The following is a 26,979-nucleotide window of genomic DNA, read 5'->3' as shown; positions in this document are numbered from 1 at the left end:
CTGAATGAGGGCTTTTTATCCCCATTTTACAGAGCGAATCAGAGACTCCTCAGTCAGTAAGTAATACCGGCTGAGCTGGATCCAGTTCCCTCTAGAGCCCCTTGGATGGTGACTTGTTGCTGGGAAGCTCACTGATGACAAACCCTTGGCCTCAAGGGATTGCTGTCTAGGGGCACAGACAACAGCACACAAACAACCCCCAGGCTTCCACTGGCCTCTTAGAGAAGAGGGTGGAGTTTGAATTGAGCCCTGAAGGTATATTACTAGCAAATGTTTAGATGGTAGATGTGTCTTGCCAGATGCTCTTTGGAAGGTGGCACTGTCACTCCATTCTACAGATGAGGTTCAAGGGCTCACCAGCTAAAACAACCTGCTCCAAGTCCCACAGCCAAGTGTCTGTGGAGCCAGGGTTTGAACCCAAGTCTCTCTTACTCCACCTTCTAAAGCCCCTCCACATCCAGAGGATTGGTTGAGAGGAGGGCAGGGATGGCTGGAGGTAGGATTGAGTGCAGTTACCAGGCTTTTAGACTTACTACAGCTTTTTGTAAGAATTAGTTGAGAGGAAAGTAGGAGGGTGTTGTGAGAACTTGTATTTACCAAGCTTGGGAGTTTGTGCTTTTATAATCCAGTCTGTGCTGGCCAGTGTGGTAGCCATTGGCTGCATGCGCCCATTTAAGTTAACATGAAATAAAGGGAAAATTTAGTCACCCAGTGGCACTAGTCACATTTTTAATGCTCAGTGGCCACATATTGAATTATACAGATACCAGAGGCCTGATGCACAAAATTCATGCAAGGGGCTCCGTCCTCGCAGCCCCGGCTTCGTCTGGAAGGTTGTCCAGATGGTTGTTCTGCTATTTGGTCTAATTAGCATATCAGCTCTTTATTATATAGGATAGAAAATGTCCATCAGTGTGGAAAGTTCTGTTGGACAGTAAGACTGCATTGGCTTTGGCTCTCAGCTCTACCACATCCTAGCTTCATTCTCTTCGCTTCATTCTCTTCGCTTCATTCTCTTCACCTGTAAATGGAGATCTCACAGAACCCACCTCATGGGACTGAGATGGTGCTTGAATGAGCTAATGCTTGCTAGTAGTGCTGGGCCCCAAAGTAAGAGCTTTGTAAATATTGGCTGTTATTATTAGGCACTGGGAACTACTGATGGTTTTAAAATAGGGTTGTCATTGGCCAATTAGTGTTTTCAGAAGTTTCATCTAATAGCAGTTGCATCTAACTGCAATAATGGACATTATTTACTATTTGCCAATCGCTGTGCTAAGTGCCTTCTATGCACTAGTATCCCATTGACTTTCCTCTCATATTCTGTGATGCAAGACTCCGAGGCCTCAGAGGCCGGTGCAAGAAGACCATAAAGAGAACTGAAATGTGACCCATGAGAATGTGATTCTGGACTAGGTCGGAATTGTAATAGGAAAGGGCATGGTCAAGGGATGAAACTTACAAATCAAACCCGGAGGAAGCTTTCATTGTACAGTATTTTCGGATTGTGAAAATAACGTATGCTTATAAAAAAATGTGTGCTATGCCGAAAAGTGTATTAAAGAAATCATGTCTCAATTGCTCATCATCCCATGATCCAGAGATAACTCCTTGTAAAGTCTTGGTGCATTTGAATCCAGTCTTTTCCCCCCCAGTTTATGTAGGGACATAATGTGTACACTTTTTTATATCCTGTTTTGTTTGTTTTTGCATTTGCAAAAGACATTCCGAAGACCAATCAGCAAGACATAGCGAGGCGAAGAGTCAAAGCAGACTGAATGGTTTGGGGCCATATTAAGTAGAAGAATGACTTTTCTCAAAAAGTCAGGATGCCGGGATGAGCTGGCTGGAGTGGAGGGCTGTGGTATTCAGTTGAGTTGGCTCAGGTGCTGGTGAGGCCTCCAGGTGGTAAGAGCGCAGGTTAGTTATCGGCTCTGCGGATGCACATTTGGAGGTGGGTCGCTTGAAGGTGATAGTGGATGTGGAGGGAGTGATCGCTGTTTCCGAGGGAGACCATAGCAAAGAAAGGAAAGAGTGAAGGGGAGCACAGGGGACAGAGGGGACAGCAGACTTGCATAACCTGGGTGAGGCCAGAACTCTTCAGGAGGCCGGCTGAGCAAGCTGATTTTCCTCTTTAAGGCTGTTTCTTTCCTAGTAGAACAGTGATTCTCAGAGTGTGGTCCAGAGATGCCTGGGCACCACTGATGCTCTGTTAGGGGGGTTGCAGTCAGCTGTTTCCACAGTAATGCCGCTGGGATGTGTTGCCTTTTTACCCTCATCTCTCATCGGGGTGGAGTGGAGTCTTCAGAAGCTGTATGATGTGCGATGATGATGTGGCTCTGGGTGCTGTGCATTGTGCTTAAATATTTTTTTCATTTTTAATTTCTCATATGGTAACTATAAATAGGTTTGCCTACATTGGTAAAAGCTCTTTGGGCTCCTTAGGAGTTTTTCATAGTATAAGAGTCCTGAAGCTACAACATTTGAAGATGCTGCTGGGAAATAATATACTGCGCGAGGTGTGGAGGGGATTGGAAGAAGGAGAAGAGAGAGCGTCCAGCACACCTCCAGGCACATCATAACCTTTCATTAAATCATAGCTACCATTAACTTTTTATAATCACCGTTGTTACTGCCAGCCTACACTTAAGGAGGCAGGTGTGGAGGGCCAAGCATGAGAGAAGGAGGGAGAGAAGCAGGGGAGTGGAAGGTCATGATCAGCAAGGGGGAAAGGGAGGGGTGCACCAGCCTCAGGCGGCTGCACAGGTGGAGGCCCTTTGGCTCCTGTCTCTGGAGGAAGCTGTTTTAGTTGAGGGATGGGGCAGTGGGTGCAGGAGGCTGGGGCATGTTGGTGGCGCCTGTTGACTGCCCTTGTGGAGGGATTAAAGGAAGAAGAGAGCTGATCCCTGTTCGCCTGTGTACAGTTTGACTCCTGTGTAAAATCCTTCCAGGCTCTTACTGCTTTTGTGAGAGCCTTTCTTCAACCCCAGCCCTCACTGGGCATCACAGACCCAGGCTTGGCAGAGGAGGGGTGTGTGTGTGGGGATATATGTGTGTGTCTGTGTGTGTGTGCACATGCGTGCTGTGTGCATATGAATGCATTTTTGTTTGTTTCCTTGTTTATTGTCTCTCTCCTTGGATATAAACTCTGTGAGAGCCAGTAACCTTGTTGGTCTTGTTCCTGGCTGTTTCCCCAGAGCCTAGAACCATGCCTGGCCAAGATGGGTACTCAGAAAACATCTGTTGCATTAATAACTGCCATCCCACCCCCAGTCTTTCCTTTTGCGGGTGCTTATAAGGAATTAGGAATCCGTAGGCCAGCATTTGTAGGATGTCTCGCATTGTTCCCTCTGAGGAGGAAAAGGGAATCTTGGTGATCTTCCTTTTGGGTATTAGGAGGGTAAGAGGTGGGAGAGAGCTGAGGAAGAGCTGGTTAAAGAGCGACAGCTTCACAGCTCTCCCTGTGTATTAAGTTAATTATATGCAAATTATACATCCTGTGCTCGTAATGTTTAGGGTTAGAGAATTGAGGTACACTACTCTTACTGCGTTTAAATGATACATAGTTTATGGGACAGAACACTCTTGGTCCTTTCTTCAGAAAAACGTTTTTTAAAAAGCTTTAATCTTGAAATAATTTTATACTTCTAGTAAAGTTCCCATGTATGCTTCACCCAACTTCCTCTGATATTAACATGGTCTGGTTATCACAACCAAGAAATTAGCATTGTTACCTCACTATTAATGGAACTGTATATTTTCCTCTAACATCCTTTTCCTGTTCCAGGATCCAGTCCAGGATCTTTAATCTCTTCTGCTCTGGGACAGTTTCTCAATCTCAGAGGAATGCCAGTCAATTTAAAGTAAATTGAGAAAGTTAGGGCTTTACTGTGATGGTGTTGATCAGTAACTTTTGTCATCAACTACTATTTCTAGCCACTCAGGCACTTACTAGAAACTCTGATAAATCTTATCTCATCATTATCTAATTTAATTCATTTTGTAGAATGGCCCTCAATTTGGGTTTCTCTGATGTTGTATCATGATTAAATTGAAGTTATGCAAATTTGATAAGAACACCACATAAGTAATATTGTGCTCTTTTCCCTCATATCATTTCAGGGGTTACATGACGTCAACATGTCTTATTACTGGTGATGTTGACCTTCATCACTTGGTCAAGGTGGTGTCTGTTGAGTTTCTCTTCCATAATGTTATGTATTTTTCCTCTTTGTAATTAATAAATATCTTGGGGGAGACATTTGCAGGAAGTTCTTGACTTTAGTTTGCAAGAGACTTTTTCTGCCATGGAGATTAATTTAAAACATGTTTTCCCTCTGACTTTTAGTGAGAAAGGATTTTCATTGTATTTAGAATGAAGGCCATCTGTGTTTTGGAGGGCTGATGATGACTATACAGGACTGTGTACTTCAAACATGAGCCAGAGTAAGAGGTTTCTCAGCCAATGCATGTGATATTTTTACTCTCTACTATCCTATATAATAAACCCTAATAATCGACTGAACAGTGGAACGACTGGTTAATATGATGCGCACTGACTACCAGGGGGCAGACACTCAACACAGGAGCTGCCCCCTGGTGGTCAGTGCGTTCCCACAGAGGGAGTGCCGCTCAGCCAGAAGCTGGGCTCACGGCTGGCATGCACAGCGGTGGTGGCAGGAACCTCTCCTGCCTCCACAGCAGTGCCAAGGACCCCTCGGGGGAGTGGGCCTAAGCCAGCAGGCAGACATCCCCCGAGGGGTCCTGGACTGTGAGAGGGCGCAGGCTGTGCTGAGAGACCACCTCCCCTCCAGTGCACAAATGTCGTGCACTGGGCCTCTAGTTTTATTAAAAAAGAAAAGATGGTTTTACCCACTAAATTGATTTTATGATCTGTAGTTTGAAAAACCCTAGTGTAGTGAAGTTATTATCCAGAGCAGAAGTTGGTAAAATCTGATTTTGTTACATGAAAGAAGGCTGAAATTAGGTTGCCTTTAGAGTGAGTCCCAAGCCTCTTGGGAGCTTGTGGGTAGGGAGTGGGAACTCAAGATCCCAAGAGGAAAAGCTTTGAATGAGAATTTTAGCCTTTTAAGAATCTAGGATTCTGAACCCACCATGGGATGTTCACTCTCATGAGCTTTCATTCTTGGGCCCTTTTGGCCTCGTGATTTGTCAGCTGGTTGCACCTGCTGGTTCTTATTTTCAGGCTTCTATTAATAAGAATCTAAGCCATCACAGTGGTTCTGCTTGGAAATTCTGTTTGGGGCACAGGGAAATCACTCTGTGAGGTCTAAGTAGGACTTAAAAGTTCCCCAGGGAGTTTTCAAGATAAAATGATTCAAGGTGATGGAGACTACCTCAAAAGTGAAAAAAGTTGCATGATCCCTATTCTCTAGTAGCTCATGATCTAGTGTGAGCAACAGGAACAAAGAGACCCTCCAGGTTCTCAAGGTAATAATGGTGTGCCAGGCATGACAGGTGGAGATGGGGAGGTGTTGATAGGAGCTCCTACTGAGTACTTCTGAGGATATCACACCCGAGGGCAGGACTCTGCAGAATGTGTCAGCCAAGCAGACAAGTTGAGCAATAGCATTTTAAGCAGAAAGGGTATAAAGCCCCAAACTGTAGAGTGTGATTAGGGAGCCCATAGTATTATGACATGGCTGAACTTCAGATGGCTGATGAGAGTGGAGCCTGGAGAAGTGGGAGGTTCAGATTATGGTGTTGTCAGGTTTGACCAGTTGTGAAGTTTCAACTTGATTATTGTTTTTTCCTATCCATTGTTCTAAAAATGATTTAACTTTAAACTGATTCTGTAGGTTATGGAAGCCATTTCATAAAGGGTGTAACATGATGAGATTTGTGTATTCGAAAGCCAAGGAGTGGGACAGCTGCCAGACCTATTTGGGAGGTCATCAGCTATAACTGGTCAAACAGGAGCCCGAACTAGTCATTGCAGTTGGAGTGGATCCACTTTCCCATTCACTGATTCAGGCACCAGCCAGCCAGAAAGTCAGTGATCTATACACCCACTACCCATCTTCATTGCCCACTCACTCCTTCCCACCCACTCACCCATCCACTCATTCATCCAACTACCAACCTACTCAGACAACCAGCCACTTGTCCAATCACACAGACCCCATCATGCACCCACCCACCAACCCAACTAATAATCCATTCATTGTTTATTAAGCTCCTGCTCTGTCCTAAACTCCTGTGGCAGGTGCATGGGATACCGTGGTGAGCAAGGCCGGCACGTTCCAGCTCTTCCAGAGCTTGTGATCTAGTTGGGGAGGCAGACATGAAAATCCCACAAATGGGTGTTTATGTAGAGGCTGATAGAAGTGCTGTGGAAAAAAAGGAAAAAACTTCTATAAAAACCCATGATAGAGAGACTTGGGAAGGGAGAAGGCCCCAGGGAATTTGCCTGGAGGAAGGACAGCCAAGCTAAATCTTGAAGGTTTCAAGAGATATTTAAGAGTTAATAGTGACTGACAAGATGGTGGTGGGGGAAGGAATGGGTGACAACTCCTGGGTGGCTGGGGGATGGGATGGATAACACTGTCTTTGGCCAATGTTTAAATAATCCAGAATGTAGTATTCACTACATCAGAACATGCTGGATAGACCATGGGAGGAATTGGTGTGGAGAAGGAATGGGTGACAACTCCTGGGTGGCTGGGGGATGAGATGGATAACACTGTCTTTGGCCAATGTTTAAAAATCCAGAATGTAGTATTCACTACATCAGAACATGTTGGATAGACCATGGGAGGAATTGGTGTGGTGTCACGGACTTGTGATGGTCCTGGCTCTTCCTCATTTGATGGTTCCCTCAAATCTGTTTCTTTTCTTTCTTATCTGAGAGAGTGGGAACTGGCCCCGGGGAACCTCTTCTTTCCATATTTTATCTATAACAGACCATTAAGTGGACATTAGTCTATTGATAGAAAGAGTTGATTGATTGCGCAGTGTTTAAACGTTGTTGCTGGGTATATGCCAGGCCTTGTACTAGACCAGCACTTCACAAAGTGTTTGCTTTTGGGGACCCCTATGTTTTTCAGAATTATTGAGGACCCCAAAAAGCTTTTACTTTTGTGGGTTATATCAATATATAGTAGCACGTTAGAATTAAAACCGAAAAACTTTAAACGTAGGAGTCCGTAAGCATACATTCCTTTAGCCATCAGAATGATTCGTCATCACACTCCTGTAGCCTCTGGAAAGCTCCCTGTGCACTCAAGAGAGAGTGAAAAAGGCAGATAATATCCTGGAATCATTATGAGAATAGTTTGACCTTGCAGATGTCCCTATGCCCCTGAAACCTTTAAAAGCCACTGGGGACACATGTTGAGGATTCAGTGATGCACAAGTCAGGCAGAGTCCTCGCCTCTGTTGGACCAGGATTTGTGGTGCTGCGGACACCTGTGGTGGGAGTTGGAACTTGAAGGAGTTCATCATGGCTGCCTGTTAGATTGCCTTCACTAGAGTGATGCCAGCAGTTTGCTTTCTCTGTGTGGCTTCAGTGTGATGTGATTTTATCCACTTATTTCTTTTCAGAGGCATTCATAGCTGTCCTCAAGTCTCTTTCCTGTGTGGCTTATGGAAGTTAAGGGTCTCCTTTCTTTGGACTCCGGTTGGAGAGGTTCCTATTTCAGATGTTGAACTGGGTTTGTCAAGCTTTGGAAATGCAAATAGAGCCTGGAAACACGTAGGGGGCTCAGAGGAAGGTTCAGTTTGCAGGAGAATGGAGGCGGAATTAAAAGCATGACTAATCATGAAAGAACAAGAATGGAAAGGCGACACTTGAGAGTTGAGGACTTGAGTGAAACAAGTAGAACTGCTCATTTGATGTCATCTTGTTATCTCAAGATGAGGCCTCTGGCCTTAGACAGTGAGTGCCATTACATTATGTGCTGGCTCCCGCCCCTCCTCCTCACCTCCTTTGAAAGGAGGTCCAAATTAGAGGTGTAAGGATTATGCCAGGTGCAACTGGAGACTTCCTTCGACCTCATATGGCTGTCCGAGGAGCGGGCCTGCGTTATTGTGCAGAGACTGATCAGTTGAGCCACAGAAAGGAGGCCAGACTGTTTTGCTCTGTCTCTGTCTTATTGCAAAGAGCATGGTGACATCAGAGAACTTTCTTACCTCAGGCCTTTTTGGCTTGATGACAAGATCATTTTATTTCTGCCTGAAATTGTGGTAGTGTATTCAGTTTCAAGGAATCTGGGATGGATGAATTCTTGAGTGTTAAGAACCTGCTAATAGTGCCTCTGCATTACAGCTCTGGGCAATAGCAGCTTCATTCTTCAAAGGGCCTCAGAGGGGAAAATACTGGCAAAGAGTCCCAGGGATTGGAAATTAGGGAGGTGTAGTCCACACTGAAAAGACAGAAAGACATGAGAGAGAAAGCCCCTCACTGGTGGTTTCTTTAATAAATCCTCAATAAGAAGTTAGAAGACCTGAACAAATCAAACAAACCTTGTTTGCTCCTAGCTGGGTTAAGTCATCCTTTATTTTGTTAAAATTCAGCTTGATTAGTTTCATCACCTCAGCCAGCATCCTCATTGCTTTCTCTCCCTTAGAGACCATGGGTGGGAGAAGAGAACACAACTCAACAGAAAGTGCGTGAAGTTTGAGAAGTGACAGTCAGATCTTTTAAATTTGTTGCCAGTTAGTCATTTAAAAAAGTGTGTTTTTTGTTTTTCTGTTAAATGCATAATCCCTTCTCTGAAATCTCTGGAATTCCTAGATAGGTCCTAACTCCAGGGCCTGAGGAGCCAGGTGGGGCGCAGCTGACCCCAGTGGGTGGGTGGGACTGTGGCAGGAAGTCACCCCTGCTGTCCTGTGGAATGGGACACAGGAGTGCCCTGTCTTTCCATATTTCCAGAGAATCAGAAATCCAGATTTTTATGTAAAATCCTCTGATCGTTAAAACACTGATAACTAATTAAAGAGCTTTAGAACACAGAACGCAACAATCCTAGCCCTGGATGCCACTGTAAAACTTCCAGTTTAGAACGACCGTTTAAAAATCTTTCTCCTTTATTTGCTTTATTTCGACCATTTCCCATATTGCTCTCCTACAATATTAGTGTTTTTGTTATTTTCGGGAGGTAACATCTTTGAGTGCCTTTTGCTCATTTCATAGTTGTGCCCCCAGCATCCTTGAATTTCATTGAATGCCTACAGAGATTGCTCCTTTCCTGGTTTCCACAAAGATCAGGAAAGAAGGGCCATGGGAGACGGGGGCCCTAAGAGATAAGGTACAGCTCTTAAGGGGCTTCTGTGAGTTGTGCTTGCTAATGCTGAATAAGGACAGTGATTGCGTTTGCGTGAGGTGTGTCCTTCGCTGTGTGCTTCACATCCATCCTCTGCATTGTAGCCACCTCTGAGGTAGGAAGAGCAGGCAGGACTCAGTTGATTTTCCACGTGGGTAGACAGGCTCAGTGGTTAACTAAGCACCGGTCAGTTAGGAATCCAGAGCCTCCACTGCTCTTCGGCCTCTGACATGCTTGGCCACGCTGCTCTGGTTCTGTGCACGCTGCCTGCCTTCTTTGCTGATGGTTTTGGTGGCCTGCTTGGTCTTCTTCCCTCTCTCGCATCTGACTTAGCCTAGGTCCATATCATGGTTTGTTTTCTCCTTTGGGCTTTGGTAGTCACATCTGAATATGCAGGAACCCCAGGCTGTCCCTTGGAGACATTTAAAAAAACAAACTTCAACTGAGTAAATTTGAAGATCTTGGACTTTATTTACCAATTCATGAATCAGGCAGGATCCCATCTCTGAAATAGAAAGGAACTCTGAGGAGCTGTGTGGAATGACAGGCTTTCACAGGCAGAAGCAGGTGGGCCAGGAAGCTACAGCAGTGTTTCAGGTTCCGGTCACCTTTCCTTAGAGATCAGGATGGCAGGCAGGTTTTTTCAGGCAGATTGCCTCACTGGGTTTGACCAGGAAACTCCCCATTGACTGGTTTAAGACTCCATTCCTGGAGAGGCTGACACTGTAAGTAGGTTAGGTGTTAAGTCTTGGTTTACTGACCCGGGGCTTAGCACATGTGACTTCATTTGGACCTGTTGTATTTAACATGGGTGGTGGAGAAACCAGGAGGTTAGGGCACTGGCCTCATGTCTCAACTGATGGCTTCTCACCCCATAGAGTCAGATTTCACTGGTGTGGGGTGCAGCAGGGCATCAGGAATTACGTTGCATTGATTGTCTGTTGCACACACAAGGTGACCTGGCGTTGTGTCACCTATTTTCTTCTATCAGCAAAAAAATTATACAGCGGGATAGCTTAATACTCACAGCATTGCTGCACAATTAGAACTTTTTAGCAGCTGTGTTTGGTAGGTTTTATTCAGTCATTTTACAGGTGAAGAAACCAAGGCTTGGCAAAGTTAAATAAGGTGCCAAAGTGACAGAGTGTTTGAGAGTCAGGTTTAGAGCCCAGGTTCCTGAGGCCCAGTGTTTCCACCCCACAATTATTAAAGCAGTCTGCTTGGCGACATCGGCTGCTGTGCTTGGTGAAAAAGCGACAATACGTTAGACCACGATTGCATTTTGTTCCACTCTGACTCGAATGAAAGTCTTTGAGGAAAAAGTCCTGCAATTTAGTATCTTGAAGCATGTCTTTCTCCTAGCTGGTATATTTGGCTGGTAGTATAGTAAAAGGAATCAATTTTCTTTTTACAGGATATTTATATAATTTTTTTTTCCCCAAAAGCTGTCACTGAGAACGTTTTTCTAAAACAGATAAATCTGGAAGGAGGCTTGCAATGATGGAGTGGGTAAGAGCAGAGGACACTCATTTCTTTATGTTTCATGGTACTGCAGTACTAAACAGGAATATCTCAGGGCATTCAATAGTTGGTCCAATGTCTGAACACAGGAAACAAAAGGAAGTATGAATAAGTGTTCTTATGTTCTCAATATTTATATTTATATCACTCCTCTTAAACGTCCACTTTTAAGAATATGTTGTTTGTGTGTTTTGGAGAAGCACATTGAAGAAGTTTGGTCATATGCACAATCTTTTTTCCTCCTTTTGTGTCTCAGAAGAGACAGAGGTCCCTGTGCCTTGGTCCTGGAGTCAAAGCCACAGCTGTGGGTCTGCAGGAAGAGCCAAGCTTCGTTTCTGTTTTTGGAGTTAACATCTGCCAAGTTAACTGATATTTATAGAAAAAACACATCTGCATATAAAATTTGAAAATGTATATAATAAACCAAAAAAAAAAAAAGAAAAGAATTCTCACCCGAGGATAGGTTTACTGATTTGAGAGAGAGAGGGGAAGAGAAAGAAGCATTGATCAGTTGCCTCCTATATGCGCCCTGACTGGGGATTGAACCTGCAACTTAGGTATGTGGGCTGACCCGGATTTGAACCCACAACCTTTTTGGTGCATGGAACAACACTCCAACCAACTGACCCACTTGGCTAGGGCATAATAAATTTTGAAGCATTAATTTTATTTTAGTCCTTGAGTTCAAGAATAGTATCTTTTTTCTTTATTTCAACTCTTTATTCATTCCTTGACTGTTTATTCCTTCATTCATCCAAGTGCTTGGCTGTAAGGAAGGACTGCTGGATATTGTGGATATATAAAAGGTGGGCACTGTCTTCCCTTAGGAAGCAGCTAGACTGGTGGGAAAGACAAATATGTCGACCAACAGTAAACAGAATGTGGAGACTGCTGTGGTGTGTTAAGGAATATTTCACAGACTTGTTTGACTAGGAGGTGTCTGGGAAGGCCTCCTGGATGAGGATACATCTTGTAAGGGCCGTGAAGGAAAAGTGAGAGGGAGGAAAAAAGGATAATCCAGGCAGAGGGACCAGCATGATGAGGGTCTTTGTGAGTCCTGAAAGGAGGAGTTCTTTGGAATGGGTTGGGGAGCTTGAGTGACTAGTGCCCTGTTTGGAGAGTGCTATTTGTATGGATTCCCTAAATGTGTTGACTGGCCTATTGTGTTCTAATGGGAGGATGTAGCTGAAATCAAGTTAGGGGGCTGGCTTTGCTCTCAGCCATTCTCTGTGGCTTTGAAATATTGATTCTTGCTTAATTCCTCTAACCTTTCACAATGCTGACTAGTAGCAACTTTGAGTCACCTAACCCCGTGGGGCCTCAGGTTCTCTATGTGAGGGGAGGTCCTGTGCTAGGTCTCTTCCTGTCTTCTGAGTGCATCCTCTTTCTGTCAAGTGCTCCATTTCCCCGAGCCTCATCTTGGCTCTCCAGCCCTTCACCATCTTGGCTCCAGTTGACCTCCCTGCAGAGTATCCACAATTACTCTGTGGCTTTGAAATATTGATTCTTGCTTAATTCCTCTAACCTTTCACAATGCTGACTAGTAGCAACTTTGAGTCACCTAACCCCGTGGGGCCTCAGGTTCTCTATGTGAGGGGAGGTCCTGTGCTAGGTCTCTTCCTGTCTTCTGAGTGCATCCTCTTTCTGTCAAGGGCTCCATTTCCCTAAGCCTCATCTTGGCTCTCCAGCCTTTCACCATCTTGGCTCCAGTTGTCCTCCCTGCAGAGTATCCACAATTGCCAGTGAAAGTGTCATCATCTTTAGTCTTGAGCAGCATTTAGTTATTTATGGTTTTGGGCTTGAATTTTCTAATGTTTGAAATTCTTCAGCTTTTCTCACCTGGGACCAGGCTTGCGTGACAGAATTAAGCCTGATGCCCTGAGTGAATTAACTTCACTCCTGCGCTTCTGGGATGGTACCAATTATGAGCCTTCTTTAGGTTCATACTCAATAATGTGCATATTATCCTTGATAGCTGTTTTACCACAAACTGGATAATAGTTTTCATACTGTTTTGCTCCTTGCTTTTTGTCCCCACTTCACAGTGTTTCTCAGCGACTTTGGTATTGCCGGGCTCACATGAGAGGCCCAGGTGAAGGGCAACAGTGGTAACCCAAAAGGCAGTCCTGTTCTGGATTTTTGTCTGGAGTTGGGGACAGGTGAATTGGGCTTCATATGAGGACAGGTCAAGACCACCTAGCGAAGCTTCATCTCAGAGCTGAAAGGCATTTAAGCTTCCTCACTGTATAGAGTCTCAGCTCCGCCCTGATAGCTGTTTTACCACAAACTGGATAATAGTTTTCATACTGTTTTGCTCCTTGCTTTTTGTCCCCACTTCACAGTGTTTCTCAGTGACTTTGGTGTTGCCGGGCTCAGACGAGAGGCCCCAGGTGAAGGGCAATAGTGGTAACCCAAAAGGCAGCCTCATTCTGGATTTTTATCTGGAGTTGGAGACAGGTGAATTGGGCTTCATATGAGGACTAGCCGAGCCCACCTAGCGAAGCATCATCTCAGAGCTGAAAAGCATTTAAGCTTCCTCACTGTATAGAGCAGTGATGGCGAACCTATGACACACGTGTCAGAGGTGACACGCGAACTCATTTTTTGGGTTGATTTTTCTTTGTTAAATGGCATTTAAATATATAAAATAAATATCAAAAATATAAGTCTTTGTTTTACTATGGTTGCAAATATCAAAAAATTTCTATATGTGACACGGCACCAGAGTTAAGTTAGGGTTTTGCAAAATGCTGACACGCCGGCAGTGGTTCTCAACCTTCTTAATGCTGCGACCCTTTAATACAGTTCCTCATTTTGTGGTGACCCCCAACCATAAAATTATTTTCGTTGCTACTTCATAACTGTAATTTTGCTACGAATCGGAATCGTAATGTAAATATCTGATATGCAGGATGTATTTTCATTGTTACAAATTGAACATAATTAAAGCATAGTGATTAATCACAAAAACAATATGTAATTATATATGTGTTTTCCGATGGTCTTAGGCGATGAAAGGGTCGTTCGACCCCAAAGGGGTCGCGACCCGCAGGTTGAGAACCGCTGAGCTAGAGGGATCATTTGGAAACTTAAGTACGATTGTGTCGTTCCCCTCCTATACCCTAAACCTTCCCGTGTTCATGGCTTCATATCACATTTTAGTTCCAGAGTCTTAGCCATTGAACCAAGGCCATTAAAGCCTGCCTCCTTTTCTGGCCTCATCTTCCACTTTGCATCACCTCTCTCTTCTGCAGTCACACAGGCCTTCTTGCTCGTCCCCCAAACCTCTGGCTGGTTCCTGCCCCAGGGCCTGTGCACCTGCTGTTCTCTTTACCTGAAATGCTCTCCCCAGATCATGCCTGGCCCTCAGCCCTATCCTGGCCAGGTCTTTGCTCCCACATTCCCTCTGGTGAGGTCTTTTCTGACTATTTGTCTCCCTATCTCTGCCCTGGTCTTGTGGCCCTTGAGTCAAAAAGTTTGCCCACCCCTGCCTATACCCTAAACCTTCCCGTGTTCATGGCTTCACATCACATTTTAGTTCCAAAGTCTTAGCCATTGAACCAAGGCCATTAAGGCCTGCCTCCTTTTCTGGCCTCATCTTCCACTTTGCATCACCTCTCTCTTCTGCAGTCACACAGGCCTTCTTGCTCGTCCCCCAAACCTCTGGCTGGTCCTGACCCAAGGCCTGTGCACCTGCTGTTCTGTTTACCTGAAATGCTCTCCCCAGATCTTGCCTGGCCCTCAGCCCTATCTTGGTCAGGTCTTTGCTCCCACATTCCCTGTGGTGAGGTCTTTTCTGACTACTTGTCTCCCTGTCTCTGCCCTGGTCACCCTTTCATTTCTTTACTGTAGTTAGTAGTATCCAGAATGTTATTGTATTCATTTTTCCTACCCCCCTCACTGAAGTGCAGATTCCAGAAGGACTTTGTCTTTATCCTTTACCACTTTTTCCCTGCACCAAAAGCATTATCTGGCATGTCAACAATATTCACCGACTATTTGTGGATGGAATGAGTATACACATCTTCCCATACAGTGACCCAGCTAAGCATTTCTTAGCCTCTGACTAAACCTCCTTAGTGATGACTCCGCACATCTCAAGGCAACTCATTTGTATTGAGACAATTCTGATTGTTAGTCTATCTGCACTTCAGCTGGAAAAATATATTTATTTATTGATTTCAGAGAGGAAGAGAAAAGGACAGAGAGATAGAAACATCAATGATGAGAGAGAATCATTGATCAGCTGCCTCCTGCATACCCCCACCGGGGATCGAGCCTGCAATCCAGGCATGTGCCCTTGGCCGGAATCGAACCTGAGACCCTTCAGTCCTCAGGCTGATGCTCTATCCACTGAGCCAAGCCGGCTAGGGTGATATTTTTTTTACTGTAGTTAGTAGTATCCAGAATGTTATTGTATTCATTTTTCCTAACCCCACTTCTGTGCAGATTCCAGAAGGACTTTGTCTTTATCCTTTACCACTTTTTCCCTGCACCAAAAGCATTATCTGGCATGTCAACAATATTCACCGACTATTTGTGGATGGAATGAGTATACACATCTTCCCATACACAGGCCTTCTTGCTCGTCCCCCAAACCTCTGGCTGGTCCTGACCCAAGGCCTGTGCACCTGCTGTTCTGTTTACCTGAAATGCTCTCCCCAGATCTTGCCTGGCCCTCAGCCCTATCTTGGTCAGGTCTTTGCTCCCACATTCCCTGTGGTGAGGTCTTTTCTGACTACTTGTCTCCCTGTCTCTGCCCTGGTCACCCTTTCATTTCTTTACTGTAGTTAGTAGTATCCAGAATGTTATTGTATTCATTTTTCCTACCCCCCTCACTGAAGTGCAGATTCCAGAAGGACTTTGTCTGTATCCTTTACCACTTTTCCCTACACCAAGAGCATTGCCTGGCATGTCAACAGTATTCACTGCCTATTTGTGGACGGAATGAGTACACACATCTTCCCATATAGTGACCCAGCTAAGCATTTCTTAGCCTCTGACTAAACCTCCTTAGTGATGACTCCGCACATCTCAAGGCAACTCATTTGTATTGAGACAATTCTGATTGTTAGTCTATCTGCACTTCAGCTGGAAACAGAGAAAGTAGCTGCCTTCTTTCTTGCCCATTGCGCTCTGCTGGGGAGTTGGGATGGTGGCTGCCACTTGTCAGTGTGCCCTACAGCATGAATTTCAGGAGGGTTAGTGTGGTGGGCCCCATGCCTGCTGCCCAAAGCTTCCTTTGCTGAAGCTTGTTGTCCAGCTGCAGGGGCACTGTGGGCTTGGCCCTCACTGTCAGCCTCTCGCCAGGCAGCCCACAGTCCGTGACTGCTCATTGTGGGGGTATAAAGACCTGGTCATTTGTCCCATCCTGGGCATCTCTGAAGGGCTGCTATAGCTCCAGGACCACCTGCGGGGTCTTCCCAGGCTGTCTTTAGGCCTGCGCCGCAGCTGCCCAGTCCTGCTTCTGCTTCCTCCTCCCTCCAGGTGTTGACCCATCCCAAGGGCACCTTAATGAGCACCCTGCATGCTAAACTCCCCCCGATTGTCTGCCTCTCTGGGATCCCAACCTTAACAGCTGGCTCTTTGCCTAATGTTTTAGGTTTATTACACCCTCTCTAGACCAGGGAAGATCATAAAAGACTCAGCTTAATAGCTCCCTCCTGTTTTCTCAGGGGTCAGCGGAGGGTTTCACTTAGCATGGGGCACTCAGAGCATCTGAGCCTGACAGCACTGTTGTCCTTGGCTCATTCATCGTGGCCGCCCACGGGGAATGGAGTGGCGGCCGTGCAGACTTCTCACTGGCTGCCCCTCCAGGTTGGCATTTGGATGTACCAGTAGGTCGTGGTGCTGCTGACCTCTACCTGACTTCTGTGTGGTGAGGCACATTCTGAGGAGCCGAGGGGAAGTCAGAGTGATTGCCTGAAAAACCCACTCTAATTTTTTTCAGTATCTGTCTCCCCTGTTTTTTTTCCCCTCAAAAACTGAGTTGTGGGTTTTATGGATACCAAGAGGAGCAACTAAGTGTAGTCAGCAGACCCAGGGTCTTTGAGGGCTCAGAACCAGCCATAAAGGGTATGGAAAACACTGCTTCAGGGGAACAGCTCTCCCTGAGTTTGTTTCCACACTTTAGCATAAGTGAGGTGGTATATTTATGGACCCTCCAGTACTCCACTGGGTGCTGAGGGTGTCATTGAAGACTCGGCTCAGTCACTCTCCGGGCTTGAGAAATGGAGGTGGGTACAAATGCATTTCCCGGGAACTGCCCTCTGGGTGCACACCCCTGGGTAAGAGATGGTGTCCTCCCCGGGGCTAGCAACCAACAGTAAAGGATGAGTAGGTCTCATGCAATATTTGGGATATAGTTATACTAAAAATTTATTTGTTTATCTGAAATTCAGATTTAATTGGGCGTCCTGTATTTTATCAGGAACCCTGATAAAAGAGAAGTGCTGTTGGGTCTAGCAGAGGGACCGAGCAAAACACTGAGCTTCAGGGATCAGAGATGCTGCCCCAAAGAGGGGAATCTGGGCTGGCTTTGAATGTTGAGCACCATCTGCAGAGAGGCAGGGAAGGAGAGAGGCACATCGGGGCAGCCACCAGGATACCCATGGTGGGGGCGGTGTGGAGTGCAGGTGGAGGTGTGGTCCTCTGTATGGCTGGGCAGTCAGGAGAGGAGGCCGATAAGCCAGCCCTCATTTTACATGCATTGTAAGGAGGTGGACTCAGCCCTAGAGCACCCAGGAGCCACCCAAAGTTTTAATTTAGGGTCTTTGAATTAACTAAATTTATTTTAAGTATAAAAGTAATATGAAGTCATGCTACAATAAATCCCAGCAGTGAAATATTCACTTCATTTCCGCCCCGCCCCTGCCCCGAGGTCCAGAGGTAACCACTGCTAATGCTTCCTCCTCATCCTTTCTGGACTGTTCTGACATGTTCCGGGCATCGGGAAGCATGATGTGCATGTTCTGCCTCACTGTGTTTATTGCGCTGCAGACTGGAGCATGGACAGACTGTTTTGCTACTTGTTCTTTCTCCCACTCAACAGTGTTCCTTGGGCTTCTTCCCACGTAGTACGTCACCATTCTTTTTTACAACAGAGTTTTTTATTTTTACTTTTGCTTTTGGGTGTCCTGCAATATGAACTCAGTTAAATATTGGTTCCTAGTATATAAGTTTTAAGGTGAATTTGGGGGGTGCTGATTGACTTCAGAACTCGGGGTGAATAAGCCCATCTCTAGGATCTTCCAAGCTAATGGCTCAGTTAGGAGAATCAGCACCGTCCAGTCAGGCTCTTTATTATGGAGTGGCCACGATACCACCAGTGAGCAAGTGGAACCAGGTAGAATTGCTGGATCATTTAAAAGCATTTAAAAATATTTGAATTAATATAGGGTTGTGTGTTTTTTTTCCTAATAAGCTTTCTTCTCACATATCTGAGAGCTCATATAATTTTTATCTCTTTTTCTGATTGGATATTTTACATCTTTTTCTTTCCTTCCTACCTCACTCCACCCCAATATTGATCTTTAACTCCGTATACTTACTCCAGCTGGTTCATTTATGACATCTTTATGATCTAGTTCGCAGACCTTTCAAATAAATTACTTATTTGTATGAAGGAACCATAATTGACTTTTCGGTTGAGAAACCCAATTCACTAAAGTGGCCAGGGAGAGACATAGTTCATTTTGCTCTATTATCAAATCAATGTTCAAATAGTATTTTAGGATTATTTATTTTCCTCAATATGAGAAAAATGTCAAGATTTATTTCCCATGTTTCTTAAATGTCAGAGGAAATTGACCCGAGCCAGGGGAACTCTCAGTGCCTGGTGTTTTATGGTTTTCAGCTGAAGGATTGAGACAAAGCACTGAGCTAGATTGCGAATGTTGCCCCCTTGTGCTTGGTGGGGTGTGAAGGAATCTGGGTTCTTCTCTGGGATTCTCTAGATCAGTGGTTCTCAACCTTCCTAATGCCGTGACCCTTTAATACAGTTCCTCATGTTGTGGTGACCCCAATTTCATTGTTACAAATTGAACATAATTAAAGCATAGTGATTAATCACAAAAACAATATGTAATTATATATGTGTTTTCCGATGGTCTTAGGCCAGGGATGGCGAACCTATGACACTTGTGTCAGAGGTGACACACGAACTCATTTTTTTGGTTGATTTTTCTTTGTTAAATGGCATTTAAATATATAAATATCACAAATATAAATCTTTGTTTTACTATGGTTGCAAATATCAAAAAATTTCTCTATGTGACACGGCACCAGAGTTAAATTAGGGTTTTTCATAATGCTGACACGCCGAGCTCAAAAGGTTCGCCATCACTGTCTTAGGCAACCCCTGTGAAAGGGTCGTTTGACCCCCAAAGGGGTCGAGACTCACAGGTTGAGAACTGCTGCTGTAGAGTGTGGGAAAGCAAGAACAAAGGATGCTGAGGGAACTAGTAAGAGACATGGCATTAAGCAGAAGATGCACGTGGTGAAGAGTCGGCTGGGGTAGAACCATTCATTTAACCTTTCAGTCAGTCCATCACATGCAACACCATTTCATGAGCACCTCGTAGTTGCAGGTACTATGCCAGGGTCTGGGGATGTAAACCCAAGCTGGCAGAGTTCTTACTCTTGAGACGTTCACAGTCTGGGGGGTGAACAAGCAGGTGGGCCATCTAATGAGGGGATGGGGCAGAGGGCTTGCAAAGGCTCTCTAAGGGTGTGGGGTCTCCGCTGAGTCTGGAGGGATGGCTGGGAGTTGGCCAGGAGAGGAGCTAGGACAGACACAGTGTTGACTGTCAGATCACGAAGGACTTTGTATACCGCAGAGAGTTGGATTTAATCCTGTAGCCTTTGAGAAAACACTGAAGACGTTTAAAGCACGGAAGACTCATGGTAAGAGTGGAGTGTGGATGGGAGGGGCAAGGCTGGAGGAAAGAGACTAGGGAGGGGTGATGGTGGCCTGACATGAGACAGTAGCTATGGAGTGGGGAGATGTGGCTGAGGTTGGTAAATAGGGGGTAGATTGGGCAAGACTAAATAACTGAAAGTTTTGTGGGGGTGAGGGAGTAGGAGGTAAGGCTGTTGGATGGGCCCTGAAGTCACCTGGGGTTAAGGAGAGGCCGTGAGCAGTCAACAGTCTCGGGTGGGCCAGGGGGCTGAGCAGGATTGGTCAGTAGGGTGTGGAGGGAAAGAACGGCTTGGAGCTTTTCTTCTTCCCTTCCTCTCTGAAATACGTGAAAGTTCGACAACCCTCCTGCAATCTACAAGGGATGAATGCACTAAAGGGTTAGTTTCAATAACTCCAACCTTCATAACTGCTTTATGGAGATTACATTGGCTTTTCCATAAGTATTTTCATGAACTAGAGTGAGATTTGCTCTCTATGGCTAAAATTCTAGCTAGCATCTTTTTATAAATATTGTACTGCGATATTATATTTGGAGTAAAGATACATCTTTTAGTTTTTTCTGCTTAAGAAGAAAATAATATAGGACATTGCTATTTGTGAGATTTCCTTTCTGGAACGGATGGCCTCTATCTAATCTTGATGGCCTGTGATTACTTTTAAAATGACTTCAAGCTGTTAGCAGCCTGACACTGATATGGGGAACAGTCTGGGGTGGAAAATGCTGAAGCCGACAGCGACAGCGGGGCGGAGTGGTGAGAATGGGGGAGCCTGGATGTGATGGCACTCAGGTGACGACTTAGATCCGATATGTCGAGCATTTGTTACTCTTGGTCAGAAGCTAATGTACAATTTATGAGCAAAGGGTGAAAACGGGGTCAGCTGACTTAGGTTGTATGCATATCCTCCCATGCAATTTAAAAAGTAACTTTAAAGGTCAAAGTACAAAGTTGGCGAGTTTCCCAGTGTACAAAGTACAAACATTGTGGAGTTTACTTGATGAGAGTAAATGTAAGAGCAGTTATCACTCTGTCATATTAATACCGTGTCAGAGCAGTGCTTTTCACACCCGTGTTCACTGGAATCTCCTGGGACTCTTGTTATAATGCAGATCCGAGGTGGGGGCTGAGATCCCTCATTCCTAACAAGTTCCCCAGGGCTGTGCTGCCGCTGGGTCCTGGGCTACTTTTTGGCTAATAAGGGTCTGAGCCGGGGTGCCTATCTGTTGGGGCACAGAGCTATTATTATTGAGAAACTGAGAAGAACTAGGGATCCTCAAGAACAGTGAACCTGTCACCATCCCCTTTCCCCACCACCACACCTGAATCATACATACAACGTCAAGGAGGTGGTGAAACCTTTGAAACCCACCTCGCATCTTCAGTTTTGATTTCAGGAGTGCGAATAGAAAGATGCTCTCATTACATAGTGGTCTGTCGGTCAGTATCTTTCCTAGTATTTTTGTAGAATGGATGTTACTTTAAAACTAGGAAAGTGCTTTTGTGCTGACCTACAGGTTAGAATAAATGATAGCATGGAAAGCCCTGTAAGGCTCTGAACTGGGCCTTATAGGTATAAGGCTCTGAGCTGGGGCATTACTTAACCTCTGGCTTCCAGCCCAGGCAGCAGGCATGGTAGCAGCTGCATTGCTTTGTGTTTTAGAAACAAGAATTGACAAGTGCTGTGGTCACCTATCGGGGTTACTTCTAATCTTAGATTCCTGGATAATTCTGTACCTCCACATGTTCTGTGCCTCCATAATTCTGTACCTCCACAGGGGTTTTGAAATTAGAGATCTAGACACATTAGGTTAGCAAGTGGCTGAGAAACAAATGACTCATGTAGGAATGGGAAGAATTTAGATGTGGTGGTTTGGTAATAACCTCACCCATGCAGTTCTCTTGCTGGGTAGGATATACTAGTACTTTCCGCAGTAGAATGGTGCAGGAAAGGGGCTAGTTTGTGAAATATTTTCTTATCATGGGGTGTCCCTGGAGGGCAGGAGTGGAAGCACCTTGTACATGGGAGGGGTTTCATTTGTATGTCTTTGAAGCCATTGTTCGCTTCATATAGCCATCCTTCTTCACACTGGATTGGAACAGTCAAATGGGTTCTCTGTGAACCCACTGTAGTGTCTGAGTGGTGTTTACAACATGTTCTGTGCCTGTTCATCTGGAGGTGGCCAGGATGCCACCAGCACCTGTTTCCTCCAGCCCTGGGTTATTTGGAAGTAAATCCCAGACATCATATCATTTTTATTTGTAAATATTTCAGTAAGTATCTCTAAAAGATTAAGACTTTAAAGAAATCATCATATTTAAAATAGTAATAGTAATTCCTTAATATCATCAAATATCTGGTCAGTGTTAACATTCTCTACATGTAATTTCAAACACCCTTTTCTGTTTGAATTGAGATCCAATTGGCTATGTCTTTAAAGTCTTTTTAAATAGATTACTATTCCATCTTTATATTCCTTGCAACTTGTTATTGTTGTTGAGTAAATGAGTTCATTTATCTGTCAGCTTTCCCAGAAGCTGGATTGTGCTGATTGCCCCCTGGCACTGTTGGTGGTGTTCCCCCTGCCCCCCGAATTTCCCGGTGGTTCCCAAGGGAGGAGACTACCTGTTGGTGGTGTTCCCCCTACCCCCCGAATTTCCTGGTGGTTCCCAAGGGAAGAGACTACTGGGCAGGAATGCTGGTCCTTCGGTCAGCACGCACAGCATGTCTGATTAGCTCCTAGAGCAGTGGTTCTCAACCTTCCTAATGCTGTGACCCTTTAATACAGTTCCTCATGTTGTGGTGACCCCCAATTTCATTGTTACAAATTGAACATAATTAAAGCATAGTGATTAATCACAAAAACAATATGTAATTATATATGTGTTTTCCGATGGTCTTAGGCGACCCCTGTGAAAGGGTCCTTCGACCCCCAAAGGGGTCTCGACCCACAGGTTGAGAACCGCTGTCCTAGAGGGTGCAGTTAGCAGCCATTGATGGTCGCTCTCTGGTGCCATTAATTCACCAGGGGTTGCAAAATGGTGATATTCCAGTGTTTTCATTCCATCTTCATTTATTAGCTGGAAATCTTGAAAAAAGGAACTTCTCCTCAACAACTATAACAGTTGTTTGGTTACTCTGGCGTGCAGATTATTCAGGAAATGCCAGGGAAATGCTTGATTCTTTCCCTTTATCTTCTAGCTTTCAAAATAATGAGGTGATTCTTTTGATCTTCCAAAGGGGGCCATTTCTGTTTTTATTTCTCAATTATGACTTCACGAACTTACGCATATTCTGTGTCTTTCTCTTGCAGTTATTCTTCTTCTTGCTGCTCAACTTTGGCCAGTAGGAACTTACCCAGGTTGACTCCTGGGTCCTTTCGACATGGCCTTTGTATCAGTTAGCTCTTACTGTGTAACAAACTACCCCAAATGTAGGGGCTTACAACACTATTATCTAACAGTTTCTGTAGGTCAAGAGTCTGGAGTCTCTCAAGACTGCACTCTAAGGTGCCAGCCTGCTCCACAGTCACCTCCTGGTGTGGCTGGGGTGGGGCCCTTGCACGCTCACCACGTGGCTGCTGGCAACCCTCAGTTCCTCCGTACACGGGCTGCTGGCCTTCCCCATTGCCAGGGCTCTATCAGTTTTAGATAAAGTTCATGCTAGTTTCTTTCCATTCAGATTTAGGATGATGGAGCTTTTACTTAACCTCATGAATATTATGTTTGTATCTCTTTCTTTCTCAGTGGCACTGACATAATTGCTCATGTATTATCCCATAATACACAAACAAATCTCAGAATGATGATACTTACTTCCCCACCAAAAATATGATTACTGAAAATGCTTTAATATATTTTTTTTATAGTTCCTTCTCTCCTTTTGCTGTGTCCCACTACATTCTACAGTCAAATTCCTCCATACAGTCATAATTAAAATTGTTTGTTACTGTGTAGTGCACAGTTAGGTTTATTTGCTTTAACTTATAAGTTTCCGTTTTAGGTTATTTTAAAATACAACTTTGGGAAGCATTTTTCTCAGTCTGTTGAGATCTTGCTTCCTGGCATATCTTCTGTTTGGCTCAAATAAACTCTAATAAACCCTTAAAATTTTTTTAAAAAATGTATAAGATTTCCTTTTATTTTTGTCATTCTAAAAATGATTTAGAGATAAAGGTGTATTTTCGTTATTGTTGTTTTAGAAATCTAGCTTTTATCACTGCCCCCTCCACTACATTTTCTTCTTTTCCCATAGGTAGCTTTTATTAAAACTTTTTTTATTAATTGATTGATTTTTAGAGAGAGATGAATAGAGGAAGGGAAAGGGAGAAGAAGAGGGAGAGGGAGGAGAGGTAGGTAGCTGTTTGAAAAATAATTAGATTATCCTTCTTATCTTTAAATATAAGAGGTAGTATTCTTGTATGTTTTTCTCCATCTTGCATTCTCTACTCAACAATAAATTGATTTTGGCTTTCACTCCATAGCAGTATGTAGAGCTAGCTCTTCATTTCTTTTTCAATGATGTAACACTCTGTTGTGTAGGTATGGACATTCATTCTAGGGACCTATACTTTTTCAGGCATTCTCTTGACTTCCTCTTCTGAATGGATATAGAAAGAAGGTGGAAAGTAGGGGCAGTGCCCTGGCTGCTTCTAGAAGTAACACCTGGTTGTGACCACTCACTCTACTTTTCTTCTTAGCTCTCATCTTGGGTGGAGGGATAAAGTATCTTGCTTTTTATAACCAGTTGAGTGGGCTGCTTTTTTCATGATTCACAGGCCTCTGTAGTTTCTGTCATTTCATTTTCACTCCTTTTAACTTACAGTTAGACATTTTTCTAGGTTTGAACAACTCGCTGTTTGTCGGTCTTAGTTTTTGATGGTGGTATCTATTTTGTGTGTCTTCATGTTTATATTCGTAAGGATTTGGGAGGAGTGGTATCAGTGATTGTGCTTCAGATGCCATTTAAAAACAAACTCCTATATGTAAAAAGCAAGTAACACAGTTTTTTTTTTTTTTTAACAGTCTTTTCTCTCCTAACCAAACTGAATTTTTTGTGTTGTAGGGAAAAGGACTTGGAAGCCAAATTCATTATACAAATGGAGAAAAGCAAAACAACAATCACAAACTTAAAGGCAAGTAGCAACCTGCCCTGGCTCCCATCCCATGAGCCCCCGTGTCTGTTACAGTGACTTGTGGATAATTAAGACGCTTCTGCCATTTCCGCCCTCCTTTCTCAGTTCAGTTAGTCATGTCAATTTGCTCTTGGCTTTGGGCTCCATCACGAAGCAAGAGGATTGATCCCGTTTCCTCTCCCATTCCTGGTTTCCTTTGATCTGAAAACCAGACCAAGCTCTCGGTCTGGCATGTGAGCTCATTGGCTTAGTCTAGACCCTGGCGTTTTTATCCTGTATCCTGTGGTGGATCCTTAGCCTGGCCATTGACTACATTTTGTGAATTATTAAATAAGCTTTGGCCCTTGATTTGTTTTTATTTTTAATGAAAAAAAATGATGTTTATAAACTTTGCAAGAGGAGCTGGTATTATTCAAAATTTAGGGGATGAAAAATAAAAACACTGAATTTTTTTTCTGAAAAAAGATTGAAAAAATAATTTTCTAAGATGGCAAGTCCTTCCTGTTGCACTTAAAATGTTTTGTTTGTTTCTTCGATCAGTGATTTTGTTAAGTCCCTGAATACTTTTTACTTAGGGGGGAAATAAGGGTGTAATATTAATAATAAGTCAGGAGCTTTATGGACTCATCCCCTTCCTCCTTTAGATACTCCTCGTAAACTTGCAGGTTTGCATTTCTGAGGCCTGCTGCTCCATGGTCAAGTGCAGGTCAGTCTCAGGTTGGATTTCTCTTAATTTGTGGCTCCAGGGACTGGACACTTTGAAATCTGATTTCAAAGTGGTGCAACTTGATCTCCAGTGATAGGAGCTAGGGAATGCTCCTGTCTTCCAGTGGGCCGTGCCCTAGATAATTTGATAGGCCTCCTTTGAAGCTCTGGTGTCCCTTTGCCTGAGGCATTCTCCACTGGAATGTCTTTCTTCCTCCACTGACCCGAGTCCTTGTACCTTCTAGCTCTGTCTGGCTCACACTTAGCTTTCCCTCCTTTGACCTCCCACACCTTCTCAGTTTCTGCCAGTCACCACTCGTCCCTTCCCTGCTGTTAGTTATCTTTGCTTGGCTTTGCTTCATGTATCTTTGGGTACTCACAGTGCTGTGGTAAAAGTTTAATCATTAAAAAATGGCATTTACTGAAACAAAGTGAGAGGCCTCCTTTCTTTGTGCATAGTGGAGTCTATTTTCCTTGTTGACTCTGTTGTTTTTACGAGATTACAAGCATTTCCTCAACTGATGTAGCCAGAACATATGCCCAGACTTTTAGCATTTTAATAAGAAGAACCTTGACAATTTTTCTTTATAGTGTCTGAATTATGTTGGAAAAATAGGATGCTCATTGAATTTATTCAGCATGTGTCCTGGAAGCTGTGTGAAGCTTCGGTATCATATGAAGATTTTTAAACATGGGTTTCGGTTCACTTTAGGTATGGACCAAGGTAGACAAGATGTATGCAAACATTTGCAATAATATGATATGTCTTTGAGAGAGTCTAGGCCAGTGGTCGGCAAACTCATTAGTCAACAGAGCCAAATATCAACAGTACAATGATTGAAATTTCTTTTGAGAGCCAAATTTTTTAAACTTAAACTATATAGGTAGATACATTGTTATTAACTTGATTAGGGTACTCCTAAGCTGGCCTTTGCTAAAAAACGTCCTCAATCTGATTGAGGTATGTTCGCTGAGGGCGACCCTTCCAACTCTCCCATCCACATTCGTCTTGTATACTTGTTTCGTCTATCTCCTTTCGTTCATCCTCTCTATATGTCCAAACCATCTCAACATACCTTTCTCAATCCTCGACACTACATCTTCTTTCACTCCATAACGTTCCCTAAAATTAACTTAATAAACTTTACTTAAAGTTTTAAGTCAACTTCCCACTGTACGTGCGCACCCGCACATGGTATTTTGTGGAAGAGCCACATTCAAGGGGCCAAAGAGACGCATGTGGCTCACGAGCTGCGGTTTGCCGACCACTGGTCTAGGCTCTCAGAGGTAGGAGTGCCCAAGGGACGCTTCATGGAAGAGGAAGCCTCTGATCTGGAGTTTTCAGTGGGGCCACAAAATCATGCAACTCTAGGGAACTCCAGTTCCATGAATAGCACCCTCTGGAGTTATGCAGCACC

The 26,979-nt window shown here is 44.2% G+C and overlaps 1 protein-coding gene across 5 annotated transcripts in view; it reads left to right on the top strand.

Annotated features, from left to right (window-relative positions):
• Positions 1 to 26,979, top strand: part of KIF16B (kinesin family member 16B) — a 291,552-nt gene that overhangs the window by 7,402 nt on the left and 257,171 nt on the right. For all 5 annotated transcript variants that reach the window (XM_005860579.2, XM_014535047.1, XM_014535046.1 and 2 more), the window contains exon 2: positions 24,787 to 24,856. In XM_005860579.2, the coding sequence (XP_005860641.1) occupies positions 24,787 to 24,856 (70 nt within the window). The remainder of the gene's footprint in view (positions 1 to 24,786; positions 24,857 to 26,979) is intronic.

The sequence above is a fragment of the Myotis brandtii genome, unplaced genomic scaffold, assembly GCF_000412655.1.
Source record: "Myotis brandtii unplaced genomic scaffold, ASM41265v1 scaffold137, whole genome shotgun sequence".
Taxonomy (NCBI): domain Eukaryota; kingdom Metazoa; phylum Chordata; class Mammalia; order Chiroptera; family Vespertilionidae; genus Myotis; species Myotis brandtii.
The sequence above is the reverse complement of the archived record's forward strand: the minus strand, read 5'-3'. Positions and strand labels throughout refer to the sequence as shown.